Raw genomic sequence first — 22,223 nt, 5'->3', positions numbered from 1 at the left:
TATGTGTATATAGATATATACCCACTAAAACCCTCATTGTGTATTGGACAAAATAAATAAATAAAAATAAAATAAACTATCCCCCACCCCACTCATGCAGTCACATGATCACAATTGGACACTTGGGAACTGGCTTGTACTTACAAGAGTCGCAGTGTCTTATGCTTATGTGATCACCATTTGTCCCCTTCCCTGGCAGCTTTCCACAAGCAAAGTCAATAGGGAAGCCAGCAAGTCACAAGTTGCTCTGGTAAGCCTCTCCCTCCCACACATCCTTCCCTTGCAGAAGTACCTCGACCACTCTGAAAACAGCAATTCCAAGCCCTGACGTGCTTTAGCCGCCTCTCCCTGGCCATCCATTCAACCCCCCCTCACTCTCCCCCCCCCCCGTCACACCCAACAGCAGCTAGTTACCTGTTTCCCTTCCTGATTGCAAGCCACCTGAGCTAAGCAACTTCCTCCTGGCCGCCCCATTGACTTAGTTCGTCAGGAAATTGCGAAGAGGGCCTCGCTTAACCACCCACAATTCCCCTTAGTAATAGCAATGGGGGGTTACCATTGCTGAATGATCTGATCTTGCAGCTTTATGTTGCATTACGTAATGTCCTTCCTGTCAACAACTACTTCAGCTTCAACCGCAATAACACACGAGCACACAACAGATACAAACTTAATGTAAACCACTCCAAACTCGACTGCAGGAAATACGACTTTAGTAACCGAGTAGTTGATGCATGGAACTCACTACCAGACTCTGTAGTATCATTTCGTAATCCCCAAAACTTTACCCTCAGACTATCTACTGTTTGACCTCTCCCGATTCCTAAAAGGTCAGTAAGGGGCGTGCATAAGTGCACCAGTGTGCCTTCCGTCCCCTGTCCTAATGTTTCTTTTTATTTTTTTACTAGTATCTTGTATATGAATATTGTTATATCTAATATTTCTTTTTATTTTTACTCGTATCATGTATATGAATATTATTACATATTTACATACCTCCAATATGTACTTGACAAACAAATAAATTCTGGTCCAGATTATAATTATAGCTGTAATATATTTTGATGTCCTAAAAAACATTTGACAGGCCAATTAGCAAGCTGGTTAAATATAGGTTGGGTGGCATGATAATTAAATTGATACATAACTGGTTCAAAACACAAATTTGCAGGCATGTTTATCAATTGCTCCCGATCCAGTTAGAGGAAGGAATCGGTCCAGGATTCCTTTTCTATAATGACCTGGGTGAAAAAGTAAAGGGCATACTTAACAAATCTGCAGGTGACCAAAAATTGAAGGGACAATAATTTAGCAAATTCGTATCAATTGCATAAAGATATGCTGTGGTGTACTTGGCTTAGTAAGAGTAAAAGTAGTCTTCAAATTATGACTCATCGCTTACCAACCATTTAAAATTCTGACACATTCCCTCAAAGGTACTTACAACACAATTCCAAAGTGTCAATGGCCACACAAACACATCCCAATCATGTGATTACATGTTGGGAGTTCTCAAACTGGCCCACAGTTGCAGTCGTTTGCAGGAACCTGCAGTCGTATGACCATGTTTCCTTTCTGATTTTTGACAAAAACAGCCCATAGCAAACCATGAGCTCACTTTATGACTGCGATGTTTGCTTAATTGCAGTGACCTGCTTTACCACTTTTACGATTTACAACCATATTGGGCAAGTTCCATTACGGTCCTAAGTCAAGAACTACCTGTATTTGCAAAGAAAGTGAAATAGTAGTTGGTTACAAATTAAATACAAGTCAGCAGGCTACCAAAATAGGCAAATAAAGTTAATAAAAGTATATTTTCCAAATTACAGAAAATAGTAATAATAATAATAATTTATTAGATTTGTATGCCGCCCCTCTCCGAGGACTCGGAGCGGCTCACAACAATAAAACATCATATACAAATCCAATGTTAAAACAGTCTTTAAAAACCCCCTATTAAAACAGCCATACAGCCCAAACACACCATTCATAAAGTCAAAGGCAGCTAAGGATATATCAATTCCTCCATACCTGGTGACATAGATGAGTTTTCAAAAGTTTGCGAAACGCCCAATTTCAAGTAGTGGGCCATTTTCAGCCACCATGTCTTACAGATCTGGGTTTAGAGAAGGACACCAAGGGGACAGGAAACCAAATCTCAAGGCGAGAGTTTGCAGAGTGACGAGAGACGTTTAACCTTCAGAAACAATGCTTGAGAGGACTTATAATAGCATTCTTCAAATTCCTGAAGGGATGTCACGTAGAAGGTCAAGGCCTGTCCATCCCTATTCCAAAGTGGAGGCCATGGAAGTATAGATTTAAGTCCTAGAAAAATAGATTCAGATTTAATGTTAGAAAGGATGTTCAAATAATAAAACAGGTCCACAGTGCAACCAATTACTCAAAGAGATAATAGACTCCTCTGACAACCCTTTACCTAGGATGCTTTAATTGTGATTTCTGCATTGAGGAAGGGGGTTGATCCAAAGGTCTGAATAGACTCGTCCAGTTCTTGTTCTGTGATTCTCTAGCCATTTGTAGAAAGCTGCTGTCAAGATGTGCTAGATTACATCGTTGTTGTATCTTGATCAGCATAGTCCCATGGAGTACTAGGCCTGTGATTTCTTTGTAGAAGATAAGAATGCCATGGGCATTCCCAGACTTCTTAAGATGCGTATGTGAAGAACAGAAAATGAAAAGTAATGCACACCTACTTTTAATCTCTTAGCAATTACTTCTTAGCAATTACTCCTGTACCACCCAGTGGTGGGATTCAGACTTTTTTACTACTGGTTCTGTGGGCGTGGCTGGGTGGGCATGGCAGGGATACTGTAAAAACGCCATTCCTGCCCCACTCCAGCAGAAAGTTGCTGCAAAATTCTCATTTCCTCCTGATCAGCTGGGACTCGGAAGGCAGAGAATAGATGGGCAGGACCAGTAAGAGGTGGTATTTATTTATTTATTTTATTTATTAGATTTGTATGCCGCCCCTCTCCGTAGACTTGGGGCGGCTCACAACATACAATAAAACAATTCATAACAAATCTAATAAATTTAAAAAACACTTAAAAACCCCATTATTAAACCAGACATACACACATACCATACACAAATTGTATAGGCCCAAGGGGGGGGGGATGCCTCAATTCCCCCATGCCTGATGGCAGAGGTGAGTTTTAATGAGTTTACGGAAGGCAATGAGGGTGGGGGCAGTTCTAATCTCCGGGGGGAGCTGGTTCCAGAGAGTCGGGGCCGCCACAGAGAAGGCTCTTCCCCTGGGACCCGCCACATGACATTGTTTAGTCGACAGGACCCGGAGAAGGCCAACTCTGTGGGATCTAATCGGTTGCTGGGATTCATGCGGCAGAAGGCGATCCCGGAGATATTCTGGTCCGATTTATTGGTTCTCTGAACTACTCAAAATTTCCGCTTCAAGTTCTCCAGAACTGGTCAGAACCTTATGAAAACCACTTCTGATACCATCCCTTGGAACTTGATGACAAATAAAAAAACATTTAAAAAGCATACATGTGGCTTCTTGTTTTGCAATTGGTTTATTTACCACTGAAGCCTCATTCATAAACAAAAGCTAAAAGACAGTGAAGTATTTTTGGGGGTACCCAGGCACATATTCAATGAATGTATATTAGAATTCACTTTATTAAAAGAAGCTCTTTGGAAAATGTATAACTCTGCATCTTTTTTCCTCTTCAGGTGTCGAAGGCATCGGCAGATCTAATGTGTTATTGTGAGGAACATGCCAGGAAGGATCCTCTACTAATGGGCATACCTGCTTCAGAAAATCCCTTCAAGGATAAAAAAACCTGCATTATTCTATAGGCAAAGCAGCAAAATGCCTTCGAAACCTTCCCCTGCAAAACCAACCTAGCCAATTCTTAGAGAAGTAACCTGAAGGTCACCTGGTAGCCATTGCATAAAACAGCAACTTACAGTATATCCACCTTTGTGTATGAATGGACTTTTAAGTTTACTTGAATGTTTGTTTCTCCCATCCACAATGCCAGGCACACGGTTCTAAAAGTTACTTCTTGCAAAAATGGAAGGGTTCTATAAATATTGGGCATGGATTCTGTTGGCTTGGCTGGGCTGAACTGGGCTGGGCTGGGCTGGGCTTGATTTTGAAATGTAGGGAGTGTTCACAGATCCAAGGATTGAACTATCAAGACCAAAGTTGCCTGAGCTTCATTTACAGAGTAGTGAGGTAGACAAGCCTAGAATGCCAATCAAGCTTTCTTTTGCATTTGATTTGATACCAGTGTGTACCTTGTATATGTAAATGGAGTCTATATCTAGGGTGTATGCATATGTTCGTTTAGATGTATAGACACATTCCAAAGTGCATCCTTTAAGTGCACTCTTTAGAGTTCATTGCTGAATTTATGGATAGGATTTCTGCACTTCATGCTTTCACTACTTAGTATATCTTAAGCTTTCAACAATGTCTTAAAAAAACCTACACATTTGTACATACTATAAATTCTGGTTCTCAACATAGCTTTGAAAAGTAACGTCTATCACCTTTAAGCTATCTTTTATTTCCACTGAAATGTAGACTACACTAAATTCAGATTGATTGTGATAATGGTGTCTAAAAATTTCTTTTCCCTTTCTTTTTTGTCTTTAAGAGGAATTCTACCCTTTGCCTTTCCTGCACAGTTTCTAATGAACTGACCTTTGGAAGCTTTCAGGCTCTTTTTTCAGTTTGATCCCCAAATTTACATTTCACAAATGCCAAACAATCACTGAGTAGGAAGAAGGAGAATCTTGAGTGAAATCTATGGTGCTACTGCTTCTGCACAAGACCTATTAAAATCAATGGTTGTGCTAAATAAATGCTTGAAGGATTATAGCAATTCTCGGCGGCAGCAGCTAATCCCTTGTATATGTTAACATTATTTTTAAAAATTGGGTACCGTTCATCCAGTAAGGAGATACTGAATAGGAAGAAGCAACACTGATACATTTTAAGCCAGGGGTATGTATCTGTATTCTATTTGTTTGGCCTTTTAATTTTATAGTATTATTGTGATCTGCCATAGCTCTGTATTTCAAAGATGTAGCTTTTTGTTGTTGTTCCATATGTAGAGGCCCTTGGATGCATGGTTAGATTTCCTTCATAGAAACTTTAGCATAGAAGGCAAAGCCAATCCAGAAGCATCCGTTTTTGACCAGCCAAGGGACACCCCCACACACAAATATTTCTTCCTATTAAGAAGACCTAGACTTCCATAGTGTTTGTATCTGCTTGGTGACAGCTTAACGCATACTTGGTTTCACCGTAACTGTATTGAGAAGCTAGCTGCAGAGCTGGCAAGCCAAAGTCCCCACCCAATTTACTGGTGCTCTTCACTGCATTATAATCAAGCTCCTGTGGAAAACTGTATTAGTGCTGCATGCTGCTGTGTTGATACTGTATTTCTTTTTGCCTTCATGTTCCCAAAAGATAAACACACTTTTAAGACTAAAATAGGTTCCTAATGATAGTACGGAACTGATAACGAAACCACATTTTTGCATTGATTTTGCTTATTTTATGTCAGTCTGGCCATCACATAATCAATGTCCAATAAATTAGATTACCCGGAATTTGGTGCCAACTTAGTTGCTATCATAATTTAAAACAGTGTATTTTCTGAAATCGTCCATTAACACAGATGACCTAACTTTTGGTTTGTTTGAAGATAATTGGGCAGCGGTTGATTTGTCAGCTATATAAATCTGCTTTATAAAGGATGATGCTTGCAACTGTTAGTCCATGGCAACAACAGGGGTTAACTTGCATTTCTGTTAAATGTAATGAACCAGACTATAGTTAGGTTTGTGTTGTGATCTTAACATAGGAAGTAAAATCCAGAGAAAAAGGTCAACCTATGTTTGACTTTGCTACATGAGAATGGTTAATTCGCACTGGTACATGGTCCTCTGGTGGAAATAAGAATGTACAGATCATGTACCTAAGCTCATGTATGAGGGCCATAAAGTTTTGAAGCTTTTCAGTGTCAGAGTTGATGCTCATTGCAATAAGCCTATAAATGAGGAGAGACTGCACTGGCAGACCTGTCAACTCTAAGAGAGTCGGTGTAATTATTTGTAATGAATAAATTGGTATTGCCATTAGTAAATGGGCACCTGAACATTATATTACTTGTAAAAGCAGAAGTTGATGCTGGACTTTTTCTCACCCATCACCAACCCAACCTGTTTCTTACAAATCCTGTCCGGAATACCAGTATTTTTTTAAACAATTAGAATATTGCTCTTTTTAGACCTATTCTACTCATCAGATGAATGCAATTTGAAAAATTCTCAGCGCGTTCATCAATTTTATATTTTCATATAAAATTAATATGCGATTTAAATGACAGTGATAATTTTTAATGAATTCTATATATATATACAGTATATATACATGAAAAGATATATATATAAACCGATATGCAAACAAAAGCATTTCCATGTTGCAAGCACTACACCGTCACCAGCAAATGCTGCTCCTTATGCGTTAATGTAGAATAAATTTGGACACATTCAATTACTCTTGCTAGTGAGATGTTTAAACTGATTATGATTGCTCCCTACCTCTCATTTAGGTTCTAGATTAAACGGTCCATATCCTTAAATTTTAAACTCAGATTATTTATCATAGATGAACCTCTGGTAATTTACCTAAATACCGTCAGTGCTTGAGTATCTAATAAATGATGTTTGATTTGTTACATTGTTTTAAAAAACTAAGATTACCACTTGGTGATCAGGCATTTGAAAAAGCATCCTGCTCAATAGGCTTCTTGCCTTACAGGAAAAAACACAAACTGGCTAGAGAAGACATTATGAAAAGAAAGAAGGAAATCTTTAGATGTTGCCTTGCAATTGATTGTAATTGCCATTTGTTTATTTCTAATTTCTTCTACCCACCTCTCAGTTTACATTTTTTCTAAATTTAAGTCTTGAGTTGTGGCACCTTAATATTGGGTCTGTTTTTTGGACTTTTTGTTCTTTTTTGCATTGGTAATCATGCTACTTTAGTCTTTTTCAAGTTGGGCTCAGTTCCTGGTAACTTCACAGACACATCCATCTAGCTTTGGGGCAGCAATATAGAAGTGGTTTGCCATTGCCTTCTTCCAGAATGTGATCTTTTGTTGTGAAAATCTTACAGTACTTGTGTATTCACCGTGTTGTAGTGTTATAGCACCAGGCCAAAATAGGTTGGATCCAAATATGCCCTTCCGTATGTGAGATAAGCTATATTATATCCCCCAAAGCAATGTTTTAGCCTTACCCTAATACGTTTCCCAGGAAAAAGGAAAACTAAGAATCCAAGAATCAAATACATGCTTGCTAGGGAGAAAGCCCTCTTTCAGAAGTGACCCGTGCTGACAGGACATACATAAGAGACCATTCAGAGGCTACAATCTCTCATGGTTTATTAAGGAATAACCACTATTCATTATAATGGGGCTTATTTTTGAGTAAGCATGTATAGTATTGTATGATACAAGAAAAGACGGTTCTCTACATGTGCCAGAGAAAGCATAGGAAATGCTATGAGCTTGCATCTTAAAGTAGTCTAGAGCAATGCAAGCAGCAATTCGATTTATGCTGTGGTGCTTTGGATCCAAACCAATATTTTCACCAGCAGTGCTTTGAATCTTTATCATTCATATGTATTTTACAAACCGAAGATAATTATGGAAAACACGGTGTTGTAAACTGCAGATGTTTTCATCTGAGCCAAGTAAAATGTTGTGCCAACTTCCATTTAACGAATGCATTTTGACTTGCCCTTGAAAGACTCATGGGTTGTCAACCTGACCCTTGTCCGGTTTCTTGTATTGGTTGAGATGTAGCAGTTTTCAATGCAAGCAACAATAAATTCAGAACCAAAATGTAACCAGCTGCTTTGGGTTATTTCTCTCCAAATTTAAGTTGTTGCTAGATGCCTCCTCACCCTTCACCAGCTTTTCATAACTTTTAAAATATATATTGAGAGTTGAAACATACACACATTGCTTGTGTGTAATGATGATACCTCAACAAGAAACAGAGAACATGGCCTTCATCTATTGCCTTGGATTCACTTCAGTGGGACTTGCTGCAGTGGTGCTTAGGTTAATGTGATTAACAGAATAGGGGGGGAAATGAACACCTAATTTAAAATAATAACTCTTACACTATTGTGAAGTCTGAAATGAAGAGTATGAAACTTAATAAGGAGTTTTTAGTCATTGTACCACTAACCTCCACCTTGATGTTTTGATTGAAGCATCACGGAAGAAAAATAATACTATACTCTAGAAACAAGCTGTTCTTTATTTATCCCTTTTAAATATAATAGTAAACTACTTTATTTCTTACAGACAATCTTCTCTGTTTTTTTCCTTGCTCGCACAAAATTGTTTTTGTGTTATCACTGAATGTTGCATTGAAAAGAATACCATGATTTGCCTTTGAAGTAAAAAAAAAAGAATGCATGAAATTACTTTAATGGTTTTGTTTTATCTTTCATAAACAATCTGTAATTGTTTGCTTTCATTGTTCCTCTCTATACAATGTGATTGCTCTTGGAAGGTTATTTCTTGCAAACATTAGAAAGGTTAAAAACTGTAAAGATTTCTTTTCACAGCTAATATATTTAGTATCATGGATATAAAATACTTTAATTAAATATCATTTCTTTTCATGTTGTTTTCTGCCTATCATTGCAGTGCACTGAACTTAAGTGTGTTAGAAATAATACATCACTTTAGTTGCATCACTTAATAAAGACATAACAAATTGATTTGAGTCAAGCATGTAACTACGATCACATTCTGCTGCTATTGATACAATTATTGTTTTAAGGCATCAGTTGGAAAGCCAAGGGTTGACCTCTTCTTTTACAGCCCGAATTCACTGAACCATTTCAGACCAACACTGAACTGTAAAGACATCTGCACATTCTTTCTTTGCAAATGGTTTGCAAAGCATGTCGACCTTTTAGCTTCAAGAATAGTGAACATATTTTGCCTTTGATTCTGCATGCTCTATCCTGAAAAGATAATTATGAATAGCAAGATTAGAATTTGCCATAGTCAGATTCTATTCAATGATGTAGTGATAATCCTCATCATATCATAGAACTGGTGTAGCAAATCTCCACTCCCTGCCCTACATCAGTCCTAATATCATAGGACTGGTGTAGTAAATCTCCACTCCCTGCTAGGCGATGTTGCATTTGGTATGCAAATGTTTGCTATACTTACCAGGAAAGAAAACATGAAGTACAGTGATACCTCTACCTAAGAATGCCTCTACTTACGAACTTTTCTAGATAAGAACTGGGTAATCAAGATTTTTTTGCCTCTTCTTAAGAACCATTTCCTACCTGATCCAGGAAAAATTTCCCAGGAAATTTGAGACTGGCACGAAGGCCCGCCAGTTTCCTTCCATTCCCCCTGGGTTTCTCTCTCTGGCACAGTGTATGCAAGGCAGCCTCGCGCCAGGTGTATGGGAGGCGCATGCTTCTCCTCGTTGCCACAGTGTACCCCCTCCTTTTTAAGCCTTAAAGTTTTGGATTTTTTTTATTCCCCTCCCCTTCTTCCTTCAGCAGCAACTGTCCTCCTCCTCCTCCTCCCACCCAAATTCCGAGGTTTTATTTCTTTCCTAATGGGTTTGCACACATTATTTGCTTTTACGTTGATTCCTATGGGAAAAATTGCTTCTACTTACAAACTTTTCTACTTAAGAACCTGGTCGCGGAACGAATTAAGTTCTTAAGTAGAGGTACCACTGTATAGGATAAGGCCCATATAGCCCTCCACCACTCAGAATATCTGCTTTTCTATTGGTAATTAGTTTTGCTGTGGATCTGTGACTGGGCTAAACTGCATGTTAGATGTTCACTTGCCCTATGGAAGCATAAGATCCTTGGATGCGTGGCACATCCAACAAATTCTTCCTTTGACTAGATTTTGCTTAAAGATTAGTCAACAAGAATTAATCTCACCTCTCATTTCAGGTGCCCAATTCTGTTCTTGGCAGCTCCTTTAATATTATCTTCCATCCAATTTTATGCACTTATCTGAGATACTGAACTATATATAAAGTAAGGTTGAACCCCTATTCCATTCTAAAATGATTGGGCCATTTTAGAATGGAATACCAAATATTCACTCAAGAAAGTTTCCATTGCCCTAAATGGTCCATTTTAGAAGCTTCTCTGTGTTGAGCAATGGCATCTTCCAGCCTGTGATAATTTCTGTGGGTGTGCTGACATAGGCTGCTGAGTAAGAGTGAGCTTTTGCCCCACTGACCTGTTGTACTACTGTAAGTGAAATTTCTGCTCAATATTCCTACAGGAGGCAGGGTCTATAAAGTGATTATAGTAGTTGGGGGTGATAGGTTCTTGCAGGGTATCCAGTTGGGAAAATTGCACTTGCTTTCCCTGATGATTTTTGTTTGTGTGTCTGCAATGCAATCTCCACATCACATATATGTGTTATTTATTTATTTATTTATTCATTTATTCATTCATTCATTCATTCTTTTTTTTTTAACCTGGCCCTTCTCCTTAGACTCAGGGTGGCTTACAACACGTTAGCAATAGCACTTTTCAACAGAGCCAGCATATTGCCCCCACAATCTGGGTCCTCATTTTACCCACCTTGGAAAGATGGAAGGCTGAGTCAACCTTGAGCCGGTGATGAGATTTGAACCTCTGACCTACAGATCTAGCAGTCAGCTTTAGTGGCCTAAGCTCTACCCACTGTGCCAACTGTTATATAACTCAGCTCAACTGTTATATAACAGTTCACATTACCTTTTAATATAAAGATGATAGCTGTAGTCCAATATAGCAGAAAGGTACCAAGTTGAGAAAGACGGACCAAATGAATAGAGTCTTGAAATCTTCTGGATCAATACCGCATCACACACTTTAGACGTCAATAAACAAAGGCTTTATTTCCTCCCAAATATCTAATATATGCAGAGCTGTACTGCAGGCAACACAAGACGGTCCAGACTGATCTATTTCTTTCAGATTTTCATTCCAGCAGTTTCAAGTGATGATCTAGCAACCTACTTTCAAGTTTTGTTGCTGTATACACACATTAATTGCTGATGAAACTGTGGTTAATCATAGATCTTTAACTTTGTGCAGAATACTGGCCCTTCTCCGTTCTCTGATCGACAGGGGAACCCAGGATAGGTCACTCTAGTCCTCTAGCTCTATGACTGTATTGCATAACTGAAGACACGCCTCCCTGGTAATGGTCTCCAGTTTTTCAATGCAGTAACAGCTCTTGGACATGAAACTTCCAGAAAGGGGGTCAGTGCACTTCTTAGTTGAGACGTCAAGTGTCACCCAGGGTTCTATGCTCCCTGCATTGGTGGGGATCGAATGCCTTCTCCAAGGGTTGCTTCTTCAGGGACCAGGACAGGTTGATGATCATGTCAGATACCAGCCTGCTAGGATGCGGGGCCGACTTTGGGGTGAGGGTTGCCAATGGAAAACTCTAATACAATATTAATTGGCTGGAGCTCATGGCCGCCTGGCTGGTCTTTATGACTTTCCAACAAGACATCCAAGGCTGCCATGTCCTCCACATAAACTGATGGGGGAACTCAGTCCTTCCTGCTCATGGAGAAATCGGAGGCCCTATGTAGTTGGGCAGAGGCCAACTTGATGACTCTCAAAGTAGACCACACTGTAGGAATGGTGAGGATCCGGGCAGAGTAGGGCCACAATAGACGAGTCGGAGTCACGGAAGTTGCCCAGCCTATTCTTGGTATTGTCTAACTGGGTCTCACCCAGCCCTGGACCTGTTTGCCTCTCCGACAAACTCACAGCTTCCACGCTTCTTCTCCAAGTTTCCAGCTCGGGGGTGGAAGGGGTGGATGACCTTTGTTGCCCCTGGCCCAAGGAGCTGGTGTACCCTCCCCTCATCCCAGCGATGATCAGGAAGAACCTGTTGGAAGAAGCAGAGACCATTCTGGTGCACCTTATTGGCCCAGGAGACCGTAGTTCACCAACCTCATAGGTCTGTTGGTCACCTGTCCTTGGCAGATTCCCCCAGAGAAAGTCGCTGTGTCACAAGGGCCCATCTTTCATCCAGAGCTGCAGTGGTTGCAACTCAACATGTGGAGGTTGAGCGGCAGCTACTGAGGGGAGAGAATCTTTCTCACGTCATCTGGACTATTCAGGTGGCAAAACGGCAGTCCACGATCCATATCTACAAGGCGACCTTGCATTCCTTCTCAGCCTGGTGTGTCAGGCATCAATCGGATCTGGTTTTGTCATCAGTGGTGGCATCAGGGACCAGTTCAGGGTCTTTCCCCCAACACATGTGGCAGTGTTGGGTTCAGTCCTACAGAACTCCCCCCTCCCCAGGTTCCCTAATTAGTCACCCAGGGTGTGTTCCTTCCTCAGAGGAGCCTCCAACCTTATGCTGCCAGTGGTTTACAGATTCCCCTCTTAGAATCTATCTAAGGTTCTTCAGTCCCTCACCCTTCCTCCTTTTGAGCCACTTACGGAGGCCAGCCTTAGTTTTCTCTCCTGCAAGGTGGTTTTCCTGGTGACTATCACGTCAGCTAGATGGATTTCAGAGTTGGCGCTGTTGGTCCATAGGGACCTTTGTGTTTTTCATTCTAACAGGGTTGTCAAGTGGCTGGATTCCGCCTTTCTTCCCAAGATCAACTCCTGGTTTCACCGAGTTCAGGGACTGATCTTGCCAGACTTCTGTCCAAGGCCTAGTCACCCCCTGGAGCTCAAGTGGCATACCCTGGATGTGAGGTGGGCCCTTTGCATCTACATTACTAGGACCTCTTCCTTCTGGAAGTTGGAATGCCTGGTTTTTCTTGCTGTCAACTCTGAGCCAAAAAGTAACACCTTCCATGGTGAGTCGGTGTCTGTAGGCCTTTATTGCTGCCAGTGCCTAGGAGCACCATGGCCTACTCAACTACCATGGCCTGGGCCTCTCAGGTGTTGGTAGAGGATATCTGCCAAGCGGTGACCTGGTCGTCCCTTTCTCCATTTATCCGACATTATCGTCTTGATGTTTATGCCTCTTCCAAGGCTGCCTTTGACATGAGGGTCCTCCAATGGGTTCTGGTGCAGGCAGAAGTTCTGGACCAGACCATTTCCCGCCCTTAAGACTGCCAAACTGCTTTGGTATGTCCCATCCTAGACTCCCCCGTCGATCAGAGCATGGAGAATGGACGTGTCCCTTCTCATGCAGATCAACAGGGGAGTCCAACACCGCCCGGTATGTGGTCTGGTTTATTTTCCGGATGGTAAGGGCAGTTGTTTCGTTTGCTATTGTTGATTGTTTTCTAGTTCAAGAGTTCTCTTTAGTATGTGTACAGTTCTACTTGATTCCCTTTGACTTCATTGTCAACTGGAGACCATTACCAGGGAGGCGTGCCTTCAGTTATTCAATACAGTCATAGAGTTACAGGACTAGAGTAACCCATCCTGGGCTCCCTGGTCGATCCGCATGAGAAGGGACATGTCAGGTAAGAACCAACGTCCAATCTGGTTTCAGCCACCTGGCTTTATTTATTTATTTATTGGATTTGTATGCCGCCCCTCTCCGTAGACTCGGGGCGGCTAACAACAATGATAAAAACAGCATGTAACAATCCAATCCAATACTAAAATAACTAAAAAAAACCCTTATTATAAAAACCAAACATACATACAGACATACCATGCGTAAATTGTAAAGGCCTAGGGGGAAAGAATATCTCAGTTCCCCCATGCCTGGCAGCAGAGGTGGGTTTTAAGAAGTTTATGAAAAGCGAGGAAGTTGGGGGCAATTCTAATCTCTGGGGGGAGTTGATTCCAAAGGGCTGGGGCCGCCACAGAGAAGGCTCTTCCCCTGGGTCCCACCAAACGACATTGTTTAGTTGACGGGACCCGGAGAAGGCCCACTCTGTGGGACCTAACTGGTCGCTGGGATTAGCTTTGCTGCTAAATAGTCCCCATTCATTTCATTGTGTCAGGTTTTAGCTCCCATAGCAACAACAAGGCTTTTCCTTACCCTCCTCTTTTCAAAAACAACTTTTTAAAAAAACTAACATGTTTTAATAACTGCTTTCTAAGTATTTTAAAAGGAAAGTGGAAAATATTTTTAAAGCCAAGACAGCCATAATTGTAGATATTATTTTGTATGGCTGACACTTAAAGTTTCCGGCAAAGCAGCTATTTGAGGTTTCAAGGGACAGTATCATATTTCAAATAATAATATACTTTCATTTCGTATTAACGCTTTGTTATTTGCTTCGTATTTGGTGTTTTTAATTTCTTGCTCTCTTAGAAAGCAGATTAGCGGATGCCACTCCTCACTGAGGTGTGATATGCTTTTATTTCTCATTGTCTATTTTTCCTGCAACGTGGATTATTTTCGGACTTGTTAGAAATGCTTTCTTTTTACCAAACAATTATGTTGCAAATGATGCCCTACATCCCAAATGATTTCATAATTATCTTCTTTTTACCTGCTTCGGATGTTTATGCATCTTAGCTTTATTGTATGCTGCAGCATTGGGACCTGGGCTAGACAAATAATTAAGCAATTTATGAGTGAGATTCCCTATTCTTACAGCTTGAGAATAGAATGGAACAACTCAGCTGCTTCTGGATGTCTCAAGGGTTGTTTTTTTTTACCTGGGACTCAAACTCCTGAATTTCCTGCTGTGGCACAGCTGTTCTTCCAAATTGAGGTACAACACATTTTCAAAATATTAGAATGAAAGTGGTACTGATGCTGCTGGACATAGTAAAATACAACATTCGATTAGATTAGATTAGATTTATTGGATTTATATGCCGCCCCTCTCCGCAGACTCGGGGCGGCTCACAACAATGGTGAAGAACAGTACATAGTAACAAATCTAATATTTAAAAATCTAGATTACAGTTTTAGATTAAAAAGTCCAAAAAAGAAACCCCAATATATAAAAAACAACACACAATCGAATCATACACAAAAACTACATGGGCAAGGGGGAGATGTTTCAATTCCCCCATGCCTGACGGCAGAGGTGGGCTTTAAGAAGTTTACGAAAGGCAAGTAGGGTGGGGGCAATCCTGATCTTTGGGGGGAGCTGGTTCCAGAGGGTCGGAGCCACCACAGAGAAGGCTCTTCCCCTGGGTCCCGCCAGACGACATTGTTTAGTCGACGGGACCCGGACAAGGCCAACTCTGTGGGACTTAAACGGTTGCTGGGATTCGTGCGGCAGAAGGCGGTCTGGCCAGAACATGGCCTCACTATTGTTAGGTAAGAAAGCGAGGACAAATAAAGGGAAATATTTCTTCACCCAGAGAGTCGTTGGTTTATGGAATTCACTTCCAGAAGAAGTTGTGACAGCTGTCAGCCTTGATAGCTTCAAGGCAGGATTAGACAGATTCATGGATGCCAAGTGTTTCACTGGTTATTGAAACGGATGTCCATGTGCCGTCTCTATGTTGGTTGATGCAGGCAGGATTCCCTTGAGTACCATTTGTTGGGGGTCAAGGGAAGGGGAGGGTCTTGCCTTCTCTTTCTGCTCAAGATCCCCATGGGCCTTATTATTGGTGGGCCACTGTGTGACACAGAATGCTGGACTTTGGCCTGATTCAGCATGGCTCTTATGTTCTTATTGTTGATGTATTAAACATTATTTCTGAAGCACATTTCATTATGAAGAATTTTACAAAGAAGAGACTAAAGCGTTTTCTTAGAGGCATATATTACTTGATCCAGCCAGGCAGTCTCAGTTTAGAAAAATAAGATTGAATATTGTTCACTATAAATTGCTGCTGGGAACACTTTCTACCTATCACAAGATGTCTCTTACCCAATACATAATAGAACAGACATGCCTAATCCAAAACATTTATTGCTGTGAATACTTCCATTGCTTTAATGCAGGGGTAGGCAATGTTGGCTCTACTGTGGTATGTGGACTTCAACTCCCAGAATTCCTGAGCTAGCATGATTGGCTCAGGAATTATGGGAGTTGAAGTTCATAAGTCATCGAAAAGTTTGCTTACCCCTGCTTTAATGAGATTTGTTCTGTTTTCAATGATCCAATTTTATATAGTGGTTACGGCACCAGGTTAGAAATGAGATTTTGAGTTCTTCTCCCACCTTGGCATGAAAACTAGCTTAGGCAGTTTTGGGCCAACTATTCTCTGGAGTCCAACCCTCCTCACAGGATGATTGTTGTGGAGAAAATAGGAGAAATAAGTACTGGGTATGTTTGTCACCTCGGGTTACTTACAAAGGTGAGGTAAAAATTTAATTTTATGTCCACTTATAAAATATACTCCAAGGGTCTTTAAAGAGTAATAGCAATTCAACCTGGAGGTATTTCAAGTCTCTCCGCACTCAGCTTTCAATACTTTGTAATGCGACAAAGTAGGAGGCGTTTGCAGAATGTGAGGTTGGTTGTTTCAATTGCTATTCTTCAGGTGTTTTTCTAGACTTTTACAAGGGCAGATGCATTTGCAGCCCTACATCTGTCAGGCCGAAGCCATCGGTTGATTTGGAGACTTTGGCCTGCCACATATTATAATGTAGAATGTATTAGTACGGTGGGAAATTGGGAGAGGCTGTTGCATGAGGGTTGATTGGGGTGGGTTTTGGCTTACCTCACGGTCGATTCGCTCCTTGGCTCGCCGCCTGGGTGTTCATGCAGTGCTAAAAACCAGCTTCTGCGCATGCACAGAGGTAAAAAAAAATAGCTTCTGCATATGTGCAGAAGCAAAAAACAAGATGGCGGCGCCTATGGTGCCGAGAGAACCAGTTCAGGGATATGGCAGGCCTGGTTCACTGCCGGTACTAGCAACCCAGGCAATCAAGTTAACAGAACAGGTCCGAACTGGGAGGAATCCACCTCTGCTACTGATGATTCATTTGCCTTTTTACCCAGATATTCTGGGCAAAAATTTGTCATGTGAACCCATCGTTCCTCGAGAGAATGCATGTTTGTCAGGCAAGCATGTGGGCGAGAAGAATAGCACAGCTATTCTTATTTTCAGATGTGCAAATAATGCTAACACCTTTGCAGAATAATGAAAAATAATTTCATTATTTTTGTTAAGTTTTCCCATGTTACCTGCTCCATCTTTTGAATGCAAACCCCAACTCCAATTTACCATTTGCCTATTTGTATTATCATTAAGTTTGGGTGGGTAGGGGAAATATATGTTCTTTTTTAATAGAGGGATTTATAAATAATAATAATAATAATAATAATAATAATAATTATTATTATTATTATTATTGCAACAAAAGTATTATGCAAAAACTTTAAAGGCTTGGACCTTCTCTGAATGTCATGTCGTAGGAGAATCATAATCTTAATCCTGGAATTGTTTCACCAACATGAACACTTTGTGTAGCCTAAAATGAAAAAAAAAAGCCAACAACCATTTCCTGGTGGTTTTTAAATGTTTTATTTCAGTGAACACAGTCCAATTTCAAATATTGAAGGCAGCAGTCCAACCATTTTAATACATGTGGTGCACAAAAACCCTAGCATAAATAAATTTTTCACTGGTCTCGCAAAATAATTTAATATTTCTTAGAAGAAAAACTGAAGAAATGGGCATGTTGAAACCAAAGAGAATAGCTGCTAGAGTAAACGAACCCTTTTTGGTCTCAAACGTGAAAGGTACTTGAAACAGAAACTAGGAGTTTCGTTTCTGACAACGCCAACTATGCCCACTCGGTGGCTTTCTGAAAGGAACTCTGCCACACTTGATTTCACAACCGTCTTGCAGAACTCTTAACTTCCTCTGGGGAGTTCCTATTGCTCCCTCAACATGGCTTCTGCTTCGAGTCCATCATTGGCCAACCGTGCTGTCAAACATCCTTCAGTTTCACACAATCTGCAGTTCAACCTCAGCCCACTGACTTGACTTCAATTACTGTAATCCTTGTGTCAAGCTGGGAAATTACTTCCTGAGCAAATAACTAAAGTATCTTGAAACTTCAGTGCAATTTTTCTCTATTCAGTTCAGCCTTATTTTGCCTGCTGTCACCGTTCAGGCAGATTAATAATGGGGACCCACTGATCCATGTAGCGGCTTTCACGGCAAAAGCAGATCAGCTGACTTAGGGCTGGATCCTTCCATTGAGAAGCATGTGGATTCTGCAAGAGAAAATGAGAGAGAAAATGTTCTCTGTCAGCACAAAGCAAAATGCTGCTGACAGCAAAAGGACCTATATATAAAAGACACAAAATGTTCTAGATAAGACTGCAATACATCATTTATTCCTGGGGGAAAGTTCAGCTTAATGCTTTCAATTGATTTGTATCAAACCAAAGCTGCTTTAGTGATTTGGGGGGAAATTTAAAGTTTTGTTTAAAATATCTAGGAGTTCACCCTAATAGAGTCTCTCCCCCTCCAATAAGAAGCAAAAATGTTCTCTGATATTAAAATGTATATTTAAAAAAACCCCTATCTGCAATATGGTTTGGATAAAAAAATAAGCAACCAATATTTTATTTACAAGCTAAGCATTATGCACATACTTCACAATTACAAAAAATAATTTGCCTTTGCATGAACATCCAAGTAACTGTATAAAGTATATTTGCAATTTATGTCAAATAATGGATTGACCAACAGAAATATTGACCGAATTTCCTTTTTGTAAATTAAATGTAAAAAAATAATAATTGTAAACCTGCTTCTTAAAGTATGACTTCTGATGTTATGAATAATTTAGCAGTCCCCAAATTACATCGAGACCACAAACAAATTACTTTTAAGTAACAGTGACCAGTCTTTTAATCACTGCCAAGTGAATTATCTAATAATGACCTCTGAGCTAATTAGTAATGAGGAAAGACAAATATAGGCAGGGAGTTACTGTAGGAAGGTGACTCATGGGGTTGTACGATCCTGTTGTCAACAGGATGAAACATGTCTGTACAGGTCTATGCTTTCAAAAGCTCAATAGGCAAAGAAAGAGGCTGTGATACAATTTGTGCAGAGGAAAAGGCTAATTAAAACAAAGGCCCATGCAAATTCTCACTTGGAACCAGATGCAGAAAAGTAAGAATGCTGGAAATTCAGGCTTTGACTTTGGCTACAACTATAGCTAAGCGGCAGGCCATGAAGAAGCAATAGAAATTATCCTGTCCCAGTAGGTGTTTATACCCCAATCTCTTAAGAAAAACAAAACTTACTGTTACTAGCACACAGTGCAAGTCTGCAGGCTGTTCAAGTCCTCCGCTTGCCCCTAAAAGCAGGAGCTCTGCGAGGCGGCTTGGATTGCTCACTCGAAGTATATTAATGTCATTTTCACAACAAAAAGCTTGAATCAGAGTGAAGTGAATTTGTAAAGCAACATCCTGGTTGTCTTCCTCATCTGCTGCCAGCAGGCAAAGCACCACATTATCTGGGTCCCTGCAGGGGTAAAACAATACAGATTGCATTATTCACAGCTCGACAAACAATAATAGGTGTATTTTACAATGAGGAACTGAGACAAAACAGGAACTGAAGTCATGGAGCATATTACAAACATGGGAAATAATTCTGTCTGGGTATAAGCAGAAGCTGAGACATTGTCTTATATGGGCTTGAACTTCAGATGACAGGAACTGGATTTTTAAATGCTCAGCATCCACAGTTCCAGCTTAAGAGTGAAAAAAAGTCAGTCTGGTGACATTTTAGCATCAAAGCAAAGGGCGCATAAGCAAAAAACCCTGATCAGCAGTTTCCATTAGCTTAACTGTCACTAGCTCTTAGAATTCTTGCACTGGGAGTAAATAGGGGAGAGGAATAAAACAACTTCAAATGCAGCGTTTGGCACGAAATTCAGGATTATTATTATTATTTTCCTGCCGGCATAATGCACGTTCAGGAACTTGCTTCCGACAGATCGTCATCCCCACCCTGATGTTTTCCTGAGGTAGATCACTCCACCCGTCAACACCAAAGTAGCAACTTGGGAGTAGTTGTGGCTCCCCAGTCAAGATAAGTCAGGCATCAGCCACCCAGTCTCCACTTACACATTGAGTAGTTTGGCAGCCTCATACACCCCAACGGTGATGCTTCTCTGAGTCAGGGCTTTGCTTAGGACTTCTTCCAGGGCATCCCCCACCTTCTCCATGCTGGGAAAGAAGAAAGGGGGGGGAAAAAAAGTTTCAAAATCCAAATTCCAGCCAGAAGGTCATCCAGGATCGCCGCAATAATAATAATAAGGGGGGGCGCGTTTCTTTCCATCACCCCCCCCCCATCTACTCCCTCCCACAGCCTATGCTGCACAACGCAAGATCCCGCAGCCGAACAGGAAAGTCCTCTCAAGTGGAACAGATCGGGGGGGGGGGGGGGATCCCGGTGTGTGTGAGGGATCATTTCTGCCTGTTGGAAGCGACCGCTGTGTAAACTCGTTCCCGGGTCCTGTCAGAAAAGGCCACGCCGCCCTCTCCACACACACACACACACGTACAAAAAAACGCCGCCTCCGCTAGTTTCTATTCCCACACAGGCGCAAATCTCCCTTCCCCGCACACCGCCTCTTTCCCAGATCGCCTTCAAGCGCCTGGCCGGATTACCTCCCCCCCCCCAGCTGTGAGGTAGTCGATCAACGGGAGCGGGGCGATCTCCGCTGCAGCTTCCTTCACCACCACCACCCCCGCCCGATTTTCCACCGTGCAACCGAACGCCTCTGCAGGCGACCAGCCCAACGGCGGCCGCTGCTGCTCGCCTCCTACCTTCCAAAAGCCTGCTGCTCCCCAGCCAGATCTTCCAGGGTCATGTTGCAGCTGCAGGTCCCAGCAGAGAGGGACGGGAAGAGGTCGCGGGGATCGGGCGTCCTGCCTCGTTCCTCCTCCTCTCCCTCCTCCTCCTCCTCTCGCCTTCTAGACGTCCTCTTCGCCGTCCGCTTTCCCCGCAAAGCCGACGGACCCTCTTGGGTCTCTTCCCCAGCAAAGCAATCCTCGTACCGCGCCGCACGCTCCCCTTTGCACTTTTGCCCCCTTTTGCAAAGTCTTCCTTGCGCCTCTTGCGATCTAGTGCGGGCAACGCCGGCCGGCCGCCTCTTCGACTGCTCTCCGCCGCACCAGCTGGAATGAGGGACAAAGGATCCCTCGGGCCGGAGTTATCCTGCCAACCCCTAGCCAACCGTCTGGCATCTCATTTGCATCCCGCCGCCCGATTGGGCCATGCAAATGAGGCGGCGGCGCGTGCTTGCTCCTCCGCTTGACCCCACCCCTCCTCCCTCAGCCCCACCCACCCCCGCCCCGCGATTTCCAGGCGAGAGAGCTGTCAGTAACTTTCTCTAGTTAATGCTGATTGGGCGGCGCGGTTGCGAAGGGCGGCGCTTGCGTGTGGGAGAACGGCGGGCGGCTGGTTCCTCTCCTTCCCCCCCCCCTCCTCCTCCTTCCTTCCCGCCTGTCTGCTTCAGCTGTTTTTCCTGTTGGGGCGCATTCTCCCCCCCTTTCCCGCTTTGTTTTGAAAGGTGGGGCGGGGCGCAGGAGGGGGGAAGCGTTCGAAAGGGAGGGATTGACCGTAAGCTTCTGTTTGCAGCCAAATGTCCTGGACATCGTCGTTTACAATAAAGAATTGGTAGTAAGCAAAGCTATATAAAAAGTTAAGAGGGGAAGCTTATCTGCTATGGAGAAGTTTTATCTTCCTGTGGGTTGTGAGTGACGCTGCAGGGGCTGTCTGTCTGCCTGATGGTGGAATCCCTGCAGCACTAGGTGAAAACATCTGGCAAACATCTGGCTGCTTTTGCCTGGGCTTGGGAAGAAGTAACCAGGATTGAACTTGGTTACTGCCGTGTGGATGGAAGAGGGAAGTCAAAAAAAAAGTTCTGGAAGGCAGAGACAGGTGTCTTGTGGTATGTGATTGTGTTTGTGGAAAACACCAGGTGCAGAGCAGAACTCGACCTGAGTGTTTTTCCTTGGCTTAAGACCTACCCCAACCACAAAGTAGCCAACCATGTTTTGGTCTCCTTTGTGGGTTGGGCCGACCCCCAGCCCTTGCGGTTTATCTGTGATTCACCCGGCTGTATGAATCCAGGCTGTTGACTGAGCTCAGGCTCCCTTTGTTCAGTTGCCATGTTCAAACACTTGAATTAATACAATGGAGAGAATCCAGAAATATTTCACTCTTCTGCTCGCAACAGAATACCTCCTGCCGCCAGACTTGAGGTTTTGAGCTTGGAAAACCTAGAGCTATGTCGCCTCTGATCTGATCTAAATATAGTTCATAA

At 42.1% G+C, this 22,223-nt stretch overlaps 2 protein-coding genes across 4 annotated transcripts in view; one reads left to right on the top strand and one right to left on the bottom strand.

Annotated features, from left to right (window-relative positions):
* The window catches only part of GNG12 (G protein subunit gamma 12), a 75,459-nt gene extending 66,755 nt beyond the window's left edge, over positions 1-8,704 (top strand). For all 3 annotated transcript variants that reach the window (XM_070746157.1, XM_070746156.1, XM_070746158.1), the window contains exon 4: positions 3,718-8,704. In XM_070746157.1, the coding sequence (XP_070602258.1) occupies positions 3,718-3,843 (126 nt within the window). In that variant the 3' untranslated portion in view covers positions 3,844-8,704. The remainder of the gene's footprint in view (positions 1-3,717) is intronic.
* An 8,718-nt stretch (positions 8,705-17,422) lies between these two features.
* On the bottom strand, positions 17,423-21,393 carry GADD45A (growth arrest and DNA damage inducible alpha). The gene is made up of 4 exons (XM_070746132.1): positions 20,722-21,393; positions 20,017-20,118; positions 19,189-19,408; positions 17,423-18,144 (listed from the first exon to the last, which is right to left on the bottom strand). The coding sequence occupies exons 1-4, from the start codon at positions 20,763-20,765 to the stop codon at positions 18,031-18,033; spliced, it is 480 nt and encodes a 159-aa protein (XP_070602233.1). The 5' UTR covers positions 20,766-21,393; the 3' UTR covers positions 17,423-18,030.
* Between the last annotated feature and the right edge of the window lie 830 nt (positions 21,394-22,223).

This window comes from Erythrolamprus reginae, chromosome 3 (genome assembly GCF_031021105.1).
Source record: "Erythrolamprus reginae isolate rEryReg1 chromosome 3, rEryReg1.hap1, whole genome shotgun sequence".
NCBI classification, from domain to species: domain Eukaryota; kingdom Metazoa; phylum Chordata; class Lepidosauria; order Squamata; family Dipsadidae; genus Erythrolamprus; species Erythrolamprus reginae.
This window is presented reverse-complemented; position numbering and strand designations above follow the sequence as displayed.

Bases quoted from the DNA above. Each gene is read 5' to 3' on its own strand.
- GADD45A (XM_070746132.1), bottom strand. From the start codon at position 20,765: ATGACCCTGGAAGATCTGGCTGGGGAGCAGCAGGCTTTTGGAAG. The intron at 20,119-20,721 runs GTAGGAGGCGAG...CTTCTTTCCCAG, and splicing joins GAGCAGCAGGCTTTTGGAAG to CATGGAGAAGGTGGGGGATG. The intron at 19,409-20,016 runs GTAAGTGGAGAC...TTACCCCTGCAG, and splicing joins GCTGCCAAACTACTCAATGT to GGACCCAGATAATGTGGTGC.